This window comes from Passer domesticus, chromosome 17 (genome assembly GCF_036417665.1).
Source record: "Passer domesticus isolate bPasDom1 chromosome 17, bPasDom1.hap1, whole genome shotgun sequence".
NCBI classification, from domain to species: Eukaryota; Metazoa; Chordata; class Aves; order Passeriformes; family Passeridae; genus Passer; species Passer domesticus.
Genome location: NC_087490.1, coordinates 11632784 through 11651157, shown reverse-complemented (window position 1 = coordinate 11651157; position 18374 = coordinate 11632784). Strand labels below are relative to the sequence as shown.

Sequence of the window (18374 nt, the reverse complement as noted above, 5' to 3'; positions counted from 1 at the left end):
CCCCCCCGGCCGCGGTACCGCCGGGCTCCGCGCCGCCGCCGCCGCCGCCGGCTGCCGGCGGTCCCTGAGGGGAGCTCCATTGTCTGTGAGGGGATGGCCGCGCACCCCCGCCGCGCCCCCGCCCGCCGCGCCCCCGCCCTGCGCGCCGCCGAGCGCGGGGCGCCGGGCGGCCGCGGCGGGTGGCTGCCGGCTCTCCCCCAAAGTTTTTGGATCCGCGTCTCCTCATGATGTATGGATGATATATTGCATTGTGGGTGTCAATATAACTGACGGCCATATTTGCCGGTGCTGCTACTGCTGTAAACAACCCAAAGTGTCTGGGAGACGCGGAGACGCTTCGCTGAATTTCAGGACGCTTCTCCTCCTCCCGCTGGCCATGTCTCTGGGAATGTCTTACAAGCCCAACTTGAACGCCCACATCCCCGGGACTCCCCTCAACCCGGGTAAGTCCGCGGCGGCAACTGGGTGGCAAGTTTGGGAGGCGAGCGGCGGGTGCCGCACCGGCACCTGGGGAAGCCCCGGACTCGAGTTTGTGCCCGGTCCGGTATGGCGGGGCAGCGGCTCCGCGCCGCCATTACCCGCGCCCGCCCGCCCGCCCGCCGGCCGGCGCCGCCAGCCCCGCTCCGCGCCGCCCCCGCGCCGGGCACCGCGCCCGCCCGGCCCCGCGCCGCCGCCGCCGCCGCCGCTCCGGGGCTCCGGCCGCCGGGTTTCCTCCATGCTCGGCTCCCCGGGGCGGCTGATTGATCTGGATCAGGAATATTCCGGCGGCGCCTCAGCGAGGACCGCTGCTGGCGGGACGCCGCAAGTGCGGCCGCTCGCCCCGCGCCTCGCCTCGCCTCACGCCTCCTCCGGCGGCGGGGCCGCCCCGGGCCGCGCTCCGCGGGCCGGAGGGGAGCCCCGGAGCGCGGAGCTCCGCCGGCGGAGGCACGGCCGGCGCCTCGGAGCGACCCTCGGTCAGCGCTTCCCCGTCCCAGGCTCCCCCGCATCCCGGGCGGAGGAGCCCGCTCCGCTCTCCGCAGACTTTTTGGGGATGGGGGGCACACAGGGATTGGACTGTTTCTTAAAAAGCTCCTGTTTAAAAATCACTCCTCATCCTTGCATTAGTACAGGAGTCCTTCCAACTTTCCTCTTTAAAAAGTTTCCTTGACAGCGTTAACTTCTTGCCTTTTTTTTCCCTTCTTCTTTTTAAACTACGTTCCCCCGTTTTTCTGTTCCCGATTTCCGAAGGCATCAGCCGGCGGGTTTTTGCCGGTGCTGCGGTGCTGCTGTACATCGGGTCTCCGTGTGTGAATCGGTGCAGCCTGAACAAAGCCGCAGCAGCAATTGCTTCGCTGTGGGATATTTGGAGGGGATCTCGCTAATCTGTGCTCGTCGGCTCCGATTAAACAGCACCAAAATGGAGAAGTTGGTTCTGACTTAAAAAAATCGTATTCGTCTCCCATTCCCGCAGCCCAGCCTGCAGGACTGGCAGCAGACAGCCACAAATCAAGCTGATTTTTTTTTTTTTTTCCCGAGAAAAAGTTTTGGAGTTGGGTTTAGGAGGGAGGGAAACGTGCCTGGGTGATTTTTACAGCACCGTTAGTGGTTGTAATGCTGGGCAGCTGAGGAGCGAAAGGGATGCATCTCCAGTCCAGCCATCAGGAGAGCAGCGATCATATTTTACTGCAAGGACTCGTCACCAGCTGGTGGATGAGCCGAGGTGGCTGTGCCACCTCGATCCTGCATGGAGCCCAGCTCGGTGGGGCTGCGAGGCTGCAAAGGCTCGGGGAGCCGGGGTCGTGTGTGGGGAGCACCGTGGGGCTCCAGTGCTGCTCTGCGGAAGGGTCAGGGAGCAGGGGATGTGCCGAGGGTTTCTGACAAAAAGCAGAAGTGTCACCGGAGGGGGAAAAAAATTAAAAAAAAGAGAAACAAAGCCCAGCAAAGGGAAACCGTTCTCCTGCCGGCTCCCACGAGAACCTGTGCCTTGCTCTCCGGAACAGCCGTAAAATTGCAGGGAAAACAAAGGTGGTATTTTGCGATGGTGGGTGAGGGGTGGGGATTAGGTCATGCAGTGGAGGGGATCCGAGTCTGGCTGCTCTGCGAGCAGGGACTGCAAAATCCCGGCTCAGACATGCCGCGCACAATGCGAGCCGAGCGGTGAAGTTTCTGTCTCCAGCCCTCTCGCTGCCGTGTCTGTGCTTCCAGCGCTCCGGCTGCGATCAGGGCTTTGCATTCTTTCATGCAGTTTTTACCTTCCCCTTCTCTCCCACCCTCCTTTTCCCCTTGTATCGGCAAGTTAGCAGCAGTTTGCTGTCATGCTGGAACTATTCTTGTCTAAGTTGTCCTCTCTTCTGAGTTCGGATCATCCTCAACACCCCCAGAATCTTTTCAATGAAAGAACGTCCTCCTCTGAATCCAAAATGGGCTCTCTCTTCCCTCCCTGTCTTCTGCCATTATCCTCACGCACCAGCTCTTCCTCTAGCTAGTGGTATTGCCAGCACCGTGGCCTAAGGCCAAGGGACTTAGACAAAGCAGTCCTTGCAGTTGCACATATCGCATTCAGAGTGATATGACTGCAAATGGCCCCCTCCTTTCTGGAGCTTAATTCTGATTTGGAGGAGATTGCTTCTCTATTGTGCCTAAATTAAATGCCCCCCAGCCAGGAGGATAAATCCTGGGTTTGCTTCCAAAACTGGGGTGAAGGACCCCCACCCCCCAGCCCCCCCCACCGTCCTGCAGAGGAGAGGAAAACAGGAAATCTGTCCCTTTTGGCCTGAAATCAGCCCTGCAGAAGCCTCTCTATATGAATGCTGAATATTTTGGTCTCGGCCGACGGAGGGCTCTGGGCAGCTGTGGATCTCACAGGGATTTTCCTCTGGGAGGTAATGCTGCTTCCCTGCAGTGCAGGGCTTCTGGTGCAGGAGTATTTGGGAAGGCAGTGTCGACTCAGCTCTTGGAGCCGCGTCCTTGCTGCAGAGCAAACTCCTCTCAAGTTGAGGCTGAGAGTAGTAGCCACTCTGCAAAATTATACTTAAACTGCACATCAGCGAGATGAAGCAGTTGTGGTTGGTGGGTGCCTGGGCTCTGCTCTTGCATGGGAGCATGTTTTGGGAATCCAGTCCTGGACTGAAGTCCAGAGGGAGAGGAGCTGGATGTGGGGGAGGAAATAGGGGAGGAAACTCCGTGGGTTGTCGGCAGATCTGGGGATGACTGCGGGTGAGGAGAATGCAGCTGCTCCACAAGTGACTCAGGATGCTGGAAGCAGCTGGGTGCTGACTCCTCTGCCTTACACCAGGCTGAGGGAAGGAGAATGCATTGTCACAGCAGAATTCAGTGCCTGCTCCTCTTCCCTGCTGCCCAGGTCAGTGCTGACACTTGGCCCAGGGTGGCAGCAATCAGGCTTGCGGTGTTCTGTCCAAATTTTGTCTGAAGTCACCTTCCTGGACTGCCTGTGCTCAGGGAATTGGCCTCCTGCATGTAGTACCCCAAGCTTTCAGTACCAAGCTGCCTGTGCTTGGGGAGCCCCATTTAGTCTCCTGCACAGCACCTTCTCTGCCTGGGCTGTAAATGAGCTCTGTTAGGCACCTGCAGTGGCTCTGCCTTCCCAGACTCACCCGACCCTGCAGTGTCCCAGGGGAACCTCTGTTACCTTTTCTAACAACCATGGTTTGATTTGTTTGTCTTCTCTTGCTTATCCTACTGATTCCTGGGAAGTGCTGCTTCCTCCTCATCTGTCTTGTGTTTCATATTGTTTGACTATTTCTCCGTAAGGGACCAGCTGCTGAGCTGAGGTGAAGTAGAGCATCTCCATTGACTTAAGCTGAACTTGACTCTTACACCAGCTGTGAATGGGTCTGTAGTTTGTTTTTCACCATGTTTCCATGTGTTTTCTGGCTCAGTGGATATTCACCAGCATTCCTATTTTGTTTAGACTAAGCACAGGTCAGAGAAAATGTGTTTCAAGATACAGAAGCTAGCAGAAACAGCTTGGGATTTTCCTTTACTTTCATTCTCATTCTTGCAGAAATGTCAGGTTTTGAGACAAAGTCCTGTTAGTGTAACAAAGCTTAAAACCTGCCATCTATAGGGTGTGGAAACACCAATTCCAGCTGACAGTGACAAGGGAAGGAGCTGTGTCTTGGCTCCACACGAACAAGTCGTGGCCTGTACAACAAGTGCTGCTGGAGCTGAGGACCAAAGGGGCTCTCAGTGCACCTGCCCAACCTTGCAGCAACCACAAGTTTCTTGTGAAAAGTGCACATTCTCACTGGGAGGTGAAATGAAAAGCATTTCCCTGTCTGGGGCTGTAGCTGGCAGCTGGAGAGACCAGTTCCATTCAGTCCTGAGAAGCGATACCAGCACACGAGGCTGGCCCTTATGTTCTCAGCACTGCAGTGCAGACTTGCTCGAGCACATGGCTCGCTTGTCGCCCTTTACAGAGACAGCTTCTGTTTGATATTGTTGACCATATTGAGAGGTTGTTTTTGGAGTGGGAGTACTGGAAAGAATACTCTTTGTAGACAGAACAGAGAGCAAAGTGTTTGTGCCTTAGCAGGGGGGATAATTTCTAGGAAATATGCTCCCCTCTCCAATTCAGACTGAAATTTACTGGATCCCTGATCTCTTGAAGTCCATGTGAAGTTAAGTATGATGCAAAAAGAAGCTCTTTAAACATGTTTCAGAATTGGCAATTTTCAAGTGGACTTGTTTGGGCATTTAGAAGAGGGCATTTTTGGCTTTGCCTACCTGAGTGTTTTGCTTGAGAGCAGTTTCACAGTGTGGTTTTCACAGTCAGCGAATCTCCATGGTCCCCACCCAGCACCTTGGTTTTGCTGCAGAGTGCTTTGGGTTCATGCTAACTGGATTCCTGTTGGATAAAAGTGGCCCAGAAGCTCTGCTCCAGTTGTGCAACACGGATGCTCCATCCCTGGCAATGGGAACACAGGGATCCAAACTAAAGATGGCACAGCTTTGAACCATACCCCCCTAGTCTGGGGGACCAGACTAAAATCTAACCTTAAGACATACTCCCTCAGGCCAGCTACATGTGGTGTACACATACCAAATGCTTTAATCTCTTGATCTGTTCCTTGTGGTGCCAAATAACTTGCTGGTGTAGGAATAGCTTAAGCAAGAAAAGAAGAATGGTGGGGAGTCAAGGGACTGGCTTCAGTTTTCCTGATAAAGAAAGAGACAGGAGGGCAGGAAGAGGAGACATAAACCATGACCGTTATCCACATGGAAAGATTAAATAGCACGAGAGTACTAGAGGAGAGGCCCAGAGTGTGACAGATCAAAAGAGCAAGGCCTCTGGCTGTTACGATAAAGAATGTCCTAGTTCTTGAGAATATATTTATGTGTCTGCGCGCTGCGTTTTTTTAAAAGGAAATAGTTTTATTCAAAGAAAGGTCTGTTCCTTCCATAAGGGCTGTTCAAGGGAGAAATAGTGGGTGAAAATACGATTTTCACAGCCAGTGCTATAAGGAATGCTTTGTGCAAATGAGAACAGAGTCCGTTATTTTAAATTTAAAAAATTAGGGGAAGGTTTGGGGGAGTGGGGGCTCTGTTTGAGCCCTGGATTGGCAGCTGCTGTTAGAATTCAGTGTGTGGCTTGGCTTATGCCATGGATCTGCTTGTGTAGACATGCATGTGGTGTCCCATGGATGGCAAGGAGCTCTTGTTGAACTCAAACCAAAGAGTATAGAGGGCTAAGGAATAAAATATTCTTGCAGTCAGCCAAAACACTACAGCTGTGTTCAGCTACTCGCTGCAGAAATAGCTGGGCTGGGTGAAGCTGTTACCTCTCCCCTGGTGCTCGAGGATGCCTCATTGTGAGTGTTGGCAAAGCAGCTTCAGGAGCATTTCTCATGTGTTTTCTGGCAAAGTTGCCTAGTTTAGGACAGAAGAATTTACATCCTTTCAGTACCAGCCTCGTTGGCTGATACCCCATATGGTCAGGACTCCATGAGGAGTCTGCAGGGCGTGGCAGAGGCAGTGACCTCCAGCACTGGGCTCTGGAGAGGTGGTGACCACCTGAGCCACTGAAATGGCAACAGCCTTGATGTGTCAAGCAGCCTTGAGGGGTCTGTGAAACAGAGGGAGAACTGTCGAGATTCCACAGACTGTACCTTGGATGAAGTCCAGGCTACAGGTATCTCCTCTTACATGCTCTTGTGTTCATGTGTGGAAAGAGCCTGTGAAATGTGGTTTTATAGGACTTTACAAAGTACAGGGCAGAAGAGAAACACACATCCAGTGGGATTGAGAAACACAAATCCAGTGGGATTGAGAAACACAAATCCAGTGGGGTTTGGGAAACACATCCAGTGGGATTGGGAAACACATCCAGTGGGATTGGGAAGCACACATCCAGTGGGATTGGGAAGCACACATCCAGTGGGATTGGGAAGCACACATCCAGTGGGATTGGAAAACACACATCCAGTGGGATTGGCCCTTGGCTTGCTAAGTCAGTCCTACACGAGTAACCCAGTGAGTTGTGTGACTGTTCCTGGTTTTCCTTTGCTGCCTGTGGAACAGGGGGTGGCTGGGCTGTGTGGATGCCTTGGCATCTGCCAAAGTGGATCAGGTGAGTGTGCCCAAGTGTTCCTGCTCCTGCTGCTTCTTTCAGGGTGCTCAGCAAGCTGCCTTCCCTGTTATTTTTCCAGCAAGCAGCAGTAATAGAATTAAGAATTAAAACTTGAAGCAGCAAATTGGTCATCACTGCTCAGGCTTGGAGCTGAAGGGATCCCTACAAACCTATCAGGAATTAATGGGAAGGTTCCTGGTCAGCAGGAGTTTAGGCAAACAAAGATTGATTTGAGATCCTTTGTCTCTCAGGGTGTTAATTTGGGCTGAGAGAGACTGCTGGAAGGAAGAGATTTTGATACCAAAATCTCATTTCTGTTTACTGTACCCCCCATAATTAATAAAGATTAATATTAATTAACAAGGAAATCACTATATTTTTGTGGGGAAAAATGCTCGTGGCAGTCTTCTTCTGGAATACAGAAATAAAAGACATTGTTTGCACTAGAATAAGTGGGGATCCACAAGGTTTTGTGTACATTTAATTGGGAAAGTGAAGGGAGGAAAGTGTGTGTATTAATTTAGGTTTTAAACAACAGCAAGCACTGAGAGAATTTGGGATGTGTTACAGGGTGCCACTGAAATTCAGTACCAAGCACACTCCCTTTTCGATTCTGTCAGTTCTTAACTGTCTCCATTGTCATTTTAACGTTGGAGAGAGCAAGCCTCAATTTAGATCCCCCCTCCTTTTTTCTCTCCAGTGAATACCTAATCATCACACCGATTTTTGACTGGGTATTGACTGTGAGACTTCCTGCCCTAATTTCTAACTATCATAGCAATATCTGGTGGTTTTTTTATTATTTTTTTAATCCGAGACACACAGACTGTTCAGACATGCAGATGAATTTTGGGTTAATTGAGTAATAGTCATCCAAGACCCAGGGCTTCTCCCTGAGATTAACACACAAAGTGATGGGTCAAAAAGCTTGTTGCCCTGTGACATACTAATACCCCCCCAATTAATTTAATTTTCATGATCGCATCACTTAAAACTGAGGTGAAACCAAGGATTTTTCATTTTTCCCCCCGCTGCAGCTGAGTTTGACTGGCACAACTTCTGCCACGGGCGCGCGGAGCCTGGCACCGCGGCCGAGCCAAATCCTTTCCCTTTGTTCTCCGGGCCTGCTGCTGCTGCTGATAAAGTGGTCGGCGCATGGCATTATGTCTTATTACATTTTTGATGCAGACTGCAAAGAAACGGGTAAACTCACCATGGTTACCGGGCTCTGTCACTTGGCAGGCCCGCGCTCTCAGCGATGGCCTCTAGTGTCGGCAGCGCGCTCTGCAGCGCTCCCGCTCCCTTTTGTCCCTCCGTGTCGCAGCCGGGTCACCCCCCGTGCTCTTCCCACCCCTGGGAAACTTTTCTGTGTTGGAGTTTGTGTCTCCTGTGTGGAGGTACGCTGCTGTGTGGTCTCTCCTGCAGACTCTTAAATCGAGAGAATGTGAAATGATCTCTGAATTGGCTGTGCTGAGTTGGGAGTGACCCATCAGAGCCGTCGTGTCCAGCAGCCAGGACACCCTGAGACTCAGCTTGTCCCTGACAGCATTGTCCAAATGCTTGCCAAGCCCAGGCTTAGTGCTGTGGCCCCTTCCCTGGGGAGCCTGCTCCAATGCCCACCATCTCCTGGTATCCTTAACCAACATGTTCTCATCAACCCAAATGGGATCAGTGAGTTGCTCTAAGTTTTGGACGGGCTGCACTCAGTTTTGCTCAGTGGGGAGAGCAGGATTCTCCAGCCTGGTCATCGGGGTCCCTGCCTTGTCCACATCCAGTTTGGAGCCCCCAGCTCTTGGATGTGACTGCTTGCAGCAGCAGTTCAGGGGCAAGTCTTTGCAGGATGGGTCTTTTGTTTTATTGTACACGAGGAAAAATCACTTAAGCCTTTCTCTGCTTAATTGAGGTAATTAAACCTTCTTACCTTGCAGCACAAGGGGCTCATTAATGTTTTTGAAGCATTTTGAAGTCCTTGGAAAAGAGATGCGGTTTGCTGTTGTGTCATGTTCAGTAATTGTTGAAATTCAGTCATCTGGACTTGAAGCACTGAGTTTCACATAGAGAAATCTTACACTTGTGCATGTATTTGGAGCTGATAATGTGAAGAACTAATTGAGAGAGTGGCTGACAACTGTGCTGTTCCTACAGTGCCCTAGTCTATGGGTGTGTTGTTTTTTTGGGGGGGTTTACTATGCTTAAGCAAAATTAACTCCATGTGAAACCTCAGTGATGAAACTGCAGGTTGTAATGACATAAAATTTAGCAGCTTTTTAAAGACAAGAGAAACTTTGCTTTTTTTTTTTAAGGTGACCTAGTGACCAGCTCAATTTGCCTTTTTGGGATTTCACATCTGGTTAACAAGTAAAAATAAAGAACATGCTCTCTTCTTGTAATGAGTGATATCCTGTGATAACTCAGAAGGGGAGACTTCCCATGTGAGGACAAGAGTCTGTTCCACTATGTTCAGCAGAGCTTTTTACAGAGTAACTGCTGGCCCTTTCTTTTTGTAGAGAGGGGAAAATAGGAATGAAGTCATTTGCAACTTTAAAACAAAGCCAGAGATTTACATAGTTCTGAGCCCCAGTGACTTTTAGCATCAGTTTAATTTAGATTTAAATGAAGGCTGGTAAATGAGATCTGTTCCTCATATGAAAGACAGTTGGGAATTTTCAGCAAAGGAGTTTGTAAGGGGGGAGATATTTCCAGACAGCAGGCAGTCTGTGTCTGTGCCTACAGGCAAAGACAGCAGCATCCATGGATGCAAGGGCACTTGAGCTGCAGGAGTGAAGAAGTTCAGTGCTGTGATGCTCCCTTGCTCCCAAGTGCATGACCAGCAGGTTTTTTACCACACTTGTGAAGTGGGCAGTATAATTAAGCCCCTTAAAAAAAATTGAATTGTTGTTTCTCAAACCTAAATTCTTAGCATTGTGGGGCAAGGGGGAGAAAGTGTTTTGATTGCTCATTTCTGGAGCAGTTTGTCAGTGGTGACATTAGAGTCTGTTTCTGGAGCTCGTAACTGACTCAAAACTCATTAGATGTGAATATAATCTTTTATAACTTTAGAAAAAGTAACCATAACACAAAGTGATGTTATTTTCCCTTTGATCTACTTATACAGCACAATTTGACTGGCTAAAAATGTTTGATATCACACAAAGAGGAATAATGGTAGCACTCCTCGCCTCCCATGTCACACAATGAGCAGCAGATCTGATGTACCACAACTGACTGCTCCCTAGGAATAGTTTTGGCATTGGCTGAAAATAGTACTGAGGGTAACTTGCTTTGACCATGTGATGACACTTTGAGTTGCAAAATTACTTTCAGATAACTTGCACTGAAAAAGTAAAAATAGCACAGCACATTAGACTCATCTGTGTGGAATGTATATATGCAAAAATAGGGCTCCTTAATACTTACAGTTTGTCTAGGCAGAGCAACCTGTCATGCTACACTCTGCTTCACTTTTAGGCAAACAATTTGCACTGCTAATGCTGCAGGCTGTGCTGTTTCCAAGTGTTCATCAGCCATGAGAGAAGCATTAATTCAGCCATTCTCTTCCTAGCAGCGACACTCAGAAATGTCATTAGTGATCTTAGGCAAAGGTGAGAGGTCACAGCTTTAGGAACAAGTGATTAAAATGTGTCCCAATGTAACAGACTAATTAATCTTTAGGTAATAACAGTTGTTTTTTTTCTCTCTCTCTGCAGCTGGGGGTGTTCACTCTCCCTCCACAAGTATGGCAACATCGGCACAATACAGACAGCTCATAAACGACTACGGCCCCCCATCTCTAGGCTATACACAAGGGATGCAGGTACAGCTCTGCTTCTTTCCCCTTAGTCAGATCACTGACCCTGCCTTTGCACAGTGGCAGGGATTGTGGCCTGTAATCTGAGGTGCTCCTCCCTCCCAGCGAGGTCTGAAATCAAACCCAAATGGCAGACGGCTTCCTCGCACATGTCTGGGATCAAATTAGGCTAAGCTGAGTGCTGAGTGAGGTTGGTTCCTAATTAACTGCTAGTCCTGTCCTGTCCGAGTCAGAGACGTGTCTTGAATTATGTTCTGTGAGGGCACTTACATATTTTAAAGTTATTTGTTAAAAGCCCAATATTTCTATTCAGTTTTATCTTCTCAATCTCCCTACCGGTGAACTTCTCCACAAAATATACACTGAAACACTGAAAAACCAGAAACAGGGTTAAGTAAGCAGTTCTCAGTTTGCTGGTTTTGCAGGACTTTTAGCTCAGCTTCACCCAAAGTCCAAGGCCTGCAGCTGCATCCTCACAGTTGATCCCAAGTTTTGAAGGGCACATGGCATTGTGTCCAACTGTAGCAGCAATTAAAAAAAATCACATTTATATAATGATCATGAAATTTTATTCTTTTAAAAAGTGATTTACAAGGCTATTTCTGCTCTTCCATAAACTTCCACTTGCGGTTTCTTGTAATTGTTTTGTTTTTACAGTATTTGACTGAGTTTAATCTACTTTCAACTACAGGGCACCAGCAGCAGTCAAGTACCACAGAGCAAATATGCAGAACTTCTAGCCATCATAGAAGAATTAGGAAAAGAGATTAGACCTACATATGCTGGGAGTAAAAGTGCGATGGAGAGGCTAAAAAGAGGTAACTTTTAAACTTCTTTAAAAAAAAAAAAAATTCCCATCCACTCTGTGCACTGACTACTTGTGTGTAGCTTAATGACATCTGTTTCCTTTGAAAAGAGACAACTTGAGCTCCTCCTGGAAGTGGGAGTATTAACCAGCAACTGAAACCTTGGGATGCTCTGTCTGAGCAGTATTTGATAGATAAACAGTGACAAAAAGTGTCTCATGTGCATACAGGGAGTTTCAGTTAATAATTCAAATAATTCTTATTGTAGAACCTCTCATGGATACGTTGTTTCAGGCTCCTGGTGCTTTTCTTGCCCTTTCAATTCCCTTTTCTCCCCACTCCCCAAAATCCACAGCCAAGCATTGTTTACATCTCATACACATCTCCCTTGGCCCAGGAACGTTCACGACATTTTGCCTAAAGAAATACAACACTGTGGTAGCTCTCACTGAGGCTGGTGGAGAAAAAAAGCTACAAAAAAAAAGCCCAGAAAGGTGTTAGGGAAAGCTGTTCAGGCTGAGATGTCAAACATGAACAGAGCTCTGTGCAGAGGAGAGTGGGGCTGCTTAGGCTCCCTTACCTCCTGTCAAGTGCATGTCATTAAAAGTCCACTAGAAAGGGACAGAGCAGCTTTTAGGGCTGGCTGACGAGTGTCTCCAGCTTTGCTTTGTCAGCTAAAAGGGGTAATAAAGCCCTTTCCTTGGAGTGTAAAAGAAACCCCTGCATGTCCCACCGCTGACATCAGCCTGACATTGTCCTCTGCAGGGGACGTGCAGGGATATTTCTGAAGGAGCAGTGGGACATTCCACTGCTCCAGCTCCTGAAATGACCCTGAAAGGCCACAGACAACAGTTGTACTGGCAGTTCTCTCCTTCTCCAGCATGACATGCTTACTTTTTCCTCCCTTCCTGTGGTCCTTGTGATGAGATTGGCTCATGCATTCAGCCCGGAATGGGAATGTTATTGTAACAGACCAAGTTCAGCACCTTGCAAATCCCCCTCACACTTACCCCAGACTACAAAGCTTTATTTAAGGCTCAACCATTATGGAAGAGTAATATATCTGCCATGACATGCAATAAAATGACTAGTAGCTGTTCTGGGAAAGGATGCAATAAAGTCTGCTGATGAGTGGTAAGTGGAATCTGGCCCAGCTAAAATCAATGTTGCTGGAGTCTCTCTTTATTGCATTGCCTGAGTCAGTATTAATAGATCATGAATGGCAACAGGCTAATGGGGACAGCTTGAGAGAGACTGAGAGAGATGCAGATGTTCTCTGGACTGGATGGTTTAGTTCAGTGAGGAAAAAGTTGCTTTGCTTCCTCTTGCAACAAGGTAGATTAAGATACAATGCTGCCACTGTGACTTGCCAGTGTTGCACAAAATCCTGAATAAATACTTTTTGCTGCCATCTTTTGGTCACAAAGGTACCTCTCTTTCCATTTTGGGAGCCTGGTGGCTGAAGGAGCATGTGCAAGTGTGAGAGCAGAATGCTTGAGGGTGACACGTGACTGCTGCCTCCATGGAGGTTATCCCTGAATAAAGTCCCTGTCCCCAGCCCTGCCTGCTCCTGAGCACTACTGACCTCTAAAACTGGCCCAATTCCCAGTGCTCTACATTATTCAGAGTAGTTCTGCTGCATGAACTGGGCATCCTGCCACCAGATCCAGGTCTAACACACTGCTTTGAGTTCATGTTTCTGCATCCCACAGCTGCAGCTTTCCTCCTCCGTGGCAGTTTAACCTCTGCAAAGCCTTGCACTCACCAAGTCCTGCCAGGTCAGTAGGCTCACTGTGATCTGGGCTGGCAGCCTTCTAGAAACAGAAACCATTATCTCTGGAGATTAACCCCCATCTATTGCCTTACTGCCCTTTCTCTACCTTGTTAAGGAGCATGGGGAGCAGAGACATCACCTTCTGTCTTGCCTAGTCAGCAAAATATAAACCTTTGTTGTAGGAAAATCTGTCCACCTCCCATTTTAACACCTACCTCAAGCTCTGTTCTTTCAGCAGCTCTGTGAGCATGAATCCACATTTAGTTCCAGGATTATGAACCAGAGTCCAGATTGCTGGAACTCAAGGCAACAGGACTTGTAGTGGAAAATTCCACATCATGTCTATCAGATGAGAGCAGCATGTAAAGGGGTGATGATTTACACTGGGAGCTGAGCCAGTGTTAGGAGGTAACTTTCTGCACATACAATAAAAAAAAAATCTCTTTATATGACAGACACAACTTGTCTTTAACAGTATTATGATGGCTTGGATTTTGATGCATTCTTGCAGAGAACTATCCCAAGGCATTAAGAGCTTGCTAAAATGACTCCCCAATAACTTTGTAATTTGTTTCACTCCACTAGCAAAATAACTCACTGGTAGGTAAATTTTTTTTTTCTCTCCTTAAATCTTTGATTTTAAGGAGGCCCACGCTGCACATTAAGACCTGCCTGCCACTGCAGACTTACAAATCTTACTGTGTTCTGATTGCTGGCTTAGTCCCCTTTCAATTCCAATGCAAGTTTGGGAAGCCACACTTGTTTAGTGGCAGCTGATGTTCGGGGAGCGAGGGCTGTCCCCTCTGCTGAGGCCTTCTGTGGCAGCCTTGGCAGCTGGGGACAGAAATCCACAAACCTTTCTGTGGACTGTCCTGCAGTGTGGCCTGAACGGGATGATTGAAACACGCCCACCTCTTTTGCAGGCATCATCCACGCTCGAGGACTGGTTCGGGAGTGCCTGGCCGAGACGGAGCGCAACGCGAGATCCTAGCGCGGCCCGGCTGCAGGGCTCTCTCTCCAGCTCCCCGTCAAGGAAAAGTAACACCTCTTCTTTCTGGCTCTTCAGACATTCAAACTCCTCTATTTTGAATGTTTTGCCGTTCTTGTTTTGCCCTTGCAAAAATGTACAGTTAAGAATGGGAAAGAAAAAAAAAAAACAACCCCAAGGATTTTTCAACTTGCTGAGGGTTTGCATTTTCTAAAGATGTTAAAACTCCCTAAAATGTTTCTAAAACATGGAAGCTGAAGTGCATGCAGAGGAATGCTCTTTCTCTCCCAGGCTGTATTTCAGTTCTCTTCTTATCCAGCCACAGCCTCATTCTGTTTTTTTTTTTTCCTTTGACTATGTTCACTTATCCCCAAAACGTCAATCTTTCAAGGTTTGACATAAGCTCTAAGGATTTTTTTTTAATAAATGCAGAATAGCATGCTGTACCTAGTAGTCTGCTAAGTCACAATTTGTCATACAGCATAGACCCTGCTTAGGAATAACCTTCCCCTTCTCTTATTTTTCCTTTTTTTGTTCATTTTGCATAAACATTTGCATGACTGTTAGTGCTTTGAAGTCCACTTAAAGTGCATGAGCTATATGGAAAATAGGGAAACCTATTAAATAATAACAAGGTCCTGGAAAGCTAATTTCTACACTAAGGCTGGAGATTTCAGTTTAAAGTTTGCAAAAAAAGAAAAAAAGAAAAGAAAAAGAAACATTCTGGATAAATTACTAAAACTGTTATTTGCATCTTTGTATGTATTTATTACTTGACGTAATAAAGCTTATTTTCATTAACAGTTTGTATTAAAACTATGTACAGTCACTTTAATCAGATTCATACTCCAGGAGCAAGAACTCTCAACAGATAAAAATGAAACTTCATGCAGGAGTTTAGGAAAGGACAAGGCAAGGGGCCTGCAGATGTCTGGAGCACTCCATCCATGGCACAGCTGGTCTCTGGGACAAGGAGGTGAAGTTCTAGAAGTCTCTGTTGCCTTCAAAATCCATCCTCTGGCTTTGGGTTACCAAAACATGGTGGCAGCTGGTGAGGGTGCTGTCCAGAAATGAAAGAGAAGTTCTGGTTAAGCTGCTGGAATTGCTAACAGGATAAAACCAGGAAAAATGTACTTCAGGAGTGGCTTCAGAGGAATGGTGACAAAGGAAACACAGCTGCATTTGTTCCTATAAAAGGGAAACTGTCAAAATGAGTGAAGTACCAACATGGCCAAGCTGAACTGCAGCACAGCATAAACCTAACAAACAACTCTAATTAATTAATTCACAGCTTGGACGAACTGGACTCTGCTGCCTTGGCAGGCAGCTTCCAACACAGGTAATTTTTGATCTGTAAAGACTCAGTTTTACCCCTGAACTGGAGGGCCATGAGTGACCATCCCTGACCTGCAGGAGTGCTCAGCACCACTCCAGGTAAGCTCTGGAGAGCTGCTGGTTAAACTTTACTCAGAGCTGAGCAGGGCAGAGCATTGCTCAGCTGATGGATCTGAACCAGTGACTGGTGTCTCTTCAGTTCACCCCACAAAACCAGCACCCAAACCTGGTCAGTTTGTAAAGGATTTCTGTCACTGCCTGGGTGGGGATGGGAAGTGAGAACCTTTTAGTGCTGTTCTCAGTGCTGGAGCTCCCAGGAAGCAGCCCAAGGTGTCATCTGCACAGAAGGAAATCTATTGATTTTTTTTCAGTCTGTGCTAACAATGGTGGAAAGCTTATAGCTCCTCTTTAACAAGGATTCCTTTATCTCCTGGACCTGGCAGAAAAACTGATTGCTGAATGTGATTAATGAGATGATGGCAGGGAGAAGCTGGAGCACATGAGTGCTTTTATCTCCTCAGCTTTGCAGGAGCAGCAGGTCAGCACTGGGGTTTCAGCTGTGCTCATGAAGCCCTGCATCATTTGTTAGCAGGAAAACTGTTTGGGTCTAATGGCAAACAATTCTCTTACCCTGCTGGGGCAAGGCAATATTTCACATGTTTATTCCTTATCCAATTGTTGCATCTCTTTAAAAAGCTTTTTCCTTTCTAGGTTTTCCTTTGCTCTTCTTTTTTTCTCCTGCTTTTGCTTCTCTGATGTTTTCTTCTCTTTAAAAACATCACTGTCTTCACCTTTGTAGAAAAGGTCAACTTTTTCCTGCAGGATTTCTCTGGCAATCTTTCGGTTCTTCTCCACTGATCTTGTCTGATGACACTGAAGAAATACAAAGGGCATTTTTACTGAAACTTTCACCTGTTTATTCTTCAGCTTTCCCTTTCAGTCTATACATTCCTGCCATCAAAGAAAATCCCCTCCTCCCCAAGCCAAGAGCATCCTCCCCCCAGTAACAGCTGCAACTTTTAATATATTTTAATAATTATTTGCTACTGTAACTCATCAGACTGGCTTTTGCTTTAATCTTTAATGCTTCCCATCTTACCCTGGAAAGCTGCTGGAGTTTAACTTAACTGTGTCTTCCCCTTGTGGCAGGAAGCAAAGATTAATTTCAAGGTATTAATCCACAAGAAGCAGGTGAGAGAAATGCTTAAAAGGATCTGCAGAGTGATCAAACTTGCTAAGGAAGAGATTCCAACTCACATGAGGGACAGGAATGTGACAGCTACAATGAAGATTAATTAAATTGGAAACTACAGAACTGTAACTGGGTGGCAAAGCCAGGAAAAGGAGTTCTGACCCCAAGTTTATTTATCTGCTGACAGGCAAGACTGCTTCTTGCTGAGACTCTTTACAATATATATATATTTTTTATATTTTATATATATTTTATATATATAATTTTATATATTTTATATATTTATATATAAATATTATATATAAATAAAAACTTTTAATATATATTTTATATATATACTTTATATATATTTTATATATTTTATATATATTTATATATATATACTTTATATATATATATTTATATAGAAACTTTTCCTCCATGAGACTTTTAACTATTTATTTTTTTATTTTTATTTATATAGAAACTTTTCCTCCATGAGACTCTTTACTATTTATTTATTTATTTTTATTTATATAGAAACTTTTCCTCCATGAGACTTTTAACTATTTATTTTTTTATTTTTATTTATATAGAAACTTTTCCTCCATGAGACTCTTTACTATTTATTTATTTATTTTTATTTATATATAAACTTTTCCTCCATGAGACTTTTTAATATTTATTTTTTAAAATTTTTTATTTACATAAAAACTTTTCCTCCATGCCACCTGCACTTTATGCTTTATTCTGAAAGGAGACCTGGCAGTCCTGACGCAATTTGTGACTCGGTGAAACAAAACACAATCACCTTCACTACAATCCCAGATGGAACATGCTTCAGGACAACACAGTTGTTTGTCTTATTTGTGGCTTGGCCTCCTGGGCCATCACCTCTTACAAACTGTTCCTCCAGCTCGGCCTCGCTCAGCTCCAGGAGATTCAGAGAGTTCTTTTTTCTCGCTGCCTGCAGCAAGGGAAGGCTGGGCAGAGAGAGCTGCTGCCTCCTCAGAGCCCACCCAGCCCACGAGGGTGTTTGCACCCCTCTCAGGAAGGATGCAAAGGGGAATAAACCCGGAACATTCATGCAGAAACCAGGATGAAACTCCTCTGGAACGAAACCTGGAATGGAATGGGAGAGAGGGGTTTACCATGAGAAGCCTTGCTTTGAGATGAGCTGCTTCAGCTGCACGTACTGAGCAGCATTTCAATATTCAGGTTGATTTTCAAGGTTACCTGAACTGGTTTCATTTGCCTTGAAACATTTACCATGCTGAATAGAATTTTGGTTCTCAATATAACTATGTTTCTTAAAATATTTTGAAAGGGATCTGGAAAACAGTAAATAAAAGAATACTCCTACCAACACTTGGAAAATACTAAACATATAAAAAGAAAAAAACCCAAAACAACAGAGGGAAAAGAGGTTATTTCAGTCTTGCAGTCCGACCTGTAGAGACTAACTGGGAACCTGATTTTTCCCGGGTCAAGGAATTCACAATGTTACCAACAAAGTGTGAATTTCCCTCACGGATAATGAGGAATGTCAGCTCCTACTCCTGCCGGTCTTTAGCAAGGCATAAAGTAAACAATTAAACGGTACATGGCGGTATGTTGAAATACTTTATTTGGCTCAGAGGAAAATACTTCAGTGTGTGAAGAAGTGCCACTTGGCAATAAACAGAAAATTTAATTTAATTTAATTTAATTTAACCGAACCAGGCCAGGCCCGACCCCTCCGGCCCCCGCTCACCTCCGCCAGCGCTCCGCACCGCGCATGCGCCCGCCGCGGGGAGGGCGGTGCTGCCGCACTGATTGGCATGCGGCGTGGCCAATCGCTGCGCGAGGGGGGCGGGGATCGCGCTCGCCCCCCAATCGGTTCTCTCGAGGAACGGCGCCGCGGCGCGCGCCAATCCGCTGGCGG

The 18374-nt window shown here is 46.7% G+C and overlaps 2 protein-coding genes across 7 annotated transcripts; one reads left to right on the top strand and one right to left on the bottom strand.

Annotated features, from left to right (window-relative positions):
- Positions 1 to 123: 123 nt before the first annotated feature.
- Positions 124 to 14745, top strand: CDK2AP1 (cyclin dependent kinase 2 associated protein 1). 4 transcript variants are annotated; one of them, XM_064392120.1, is made up of 4 exons: positions 124 to 443; positions 10276 to 10382; positions 11068 to 11194; positions 13880 to 14745. In XM_064392120.1, exons 1-4 carry the CDS (start codon positions 236 to 238, stop codon positions 13945 to 13947), a joined length of 510 nt encoding a protein of 169 aa, XP_064248190.1. In that variant the 5' UTR covers positions 124 to 235; the 3' UTR covers positions 13948 to 14745. The 4 variants fall into 4 exon arrangements, with proteins under 4 accessions (XP_064248190.1, XP_064248192.1, XP_064248191.1 ...); XM_064392122.1 differs by lacking the exon at positions 124 to 443 and adding an exon at positions 1918 to 2004; XM_064392121.1 differs by lacking the exon at positions 124 to 443 and adding an exon at positions 2707 to 2861.
- On the bottom strand, positions 14689 to 18244 carry MTRFR (mitochondrial translation release factor in rescue). 3 transcript variants are annotated; one of them, XM_064392119.1, is made up of 5 exons: positions 18204 to 18244; positions 17687 to 17781; positions 17262 to 17572; positions 15910 to 16152; positions 14689 to 15004 (listed from the first exon to the last, which is right to left on the bottom strand). In XM_064392119.1, the coding sequence occupies exons 1-4, from the start codon at positions 18227 to 18229 to the stop codon at positions 15940 to 15942; spliced, it is 645 nt and encodes a 214-aa protein (XP_064248189.1). In that variant the 5' UTR covers positions 18230 to 18244; the 3' UTR covers positions 14689 to 15004; positions 15910 to 15939. The 3 variants fall into 3 exon arrangements, with proteins under 3 accessions (XP_064248189.1, XP_064248186.1, XP_064248188.1); XM_064392116.1 differs by lacking the exon at positions 18204 to 18244 and having other exon boundaries at positions 14995 to 15132; positions 17687 to 18158; XM_064392118.1 differs by lacking the exons at positions 14689 to 15004; positions 18204 to 18244 and having other exon boundaries at positions 15909 to 16152; positions 17687 to 18159.
- Between the last annotated feature and the right edge of the window lie 130 nt (positions 18245 to 18374).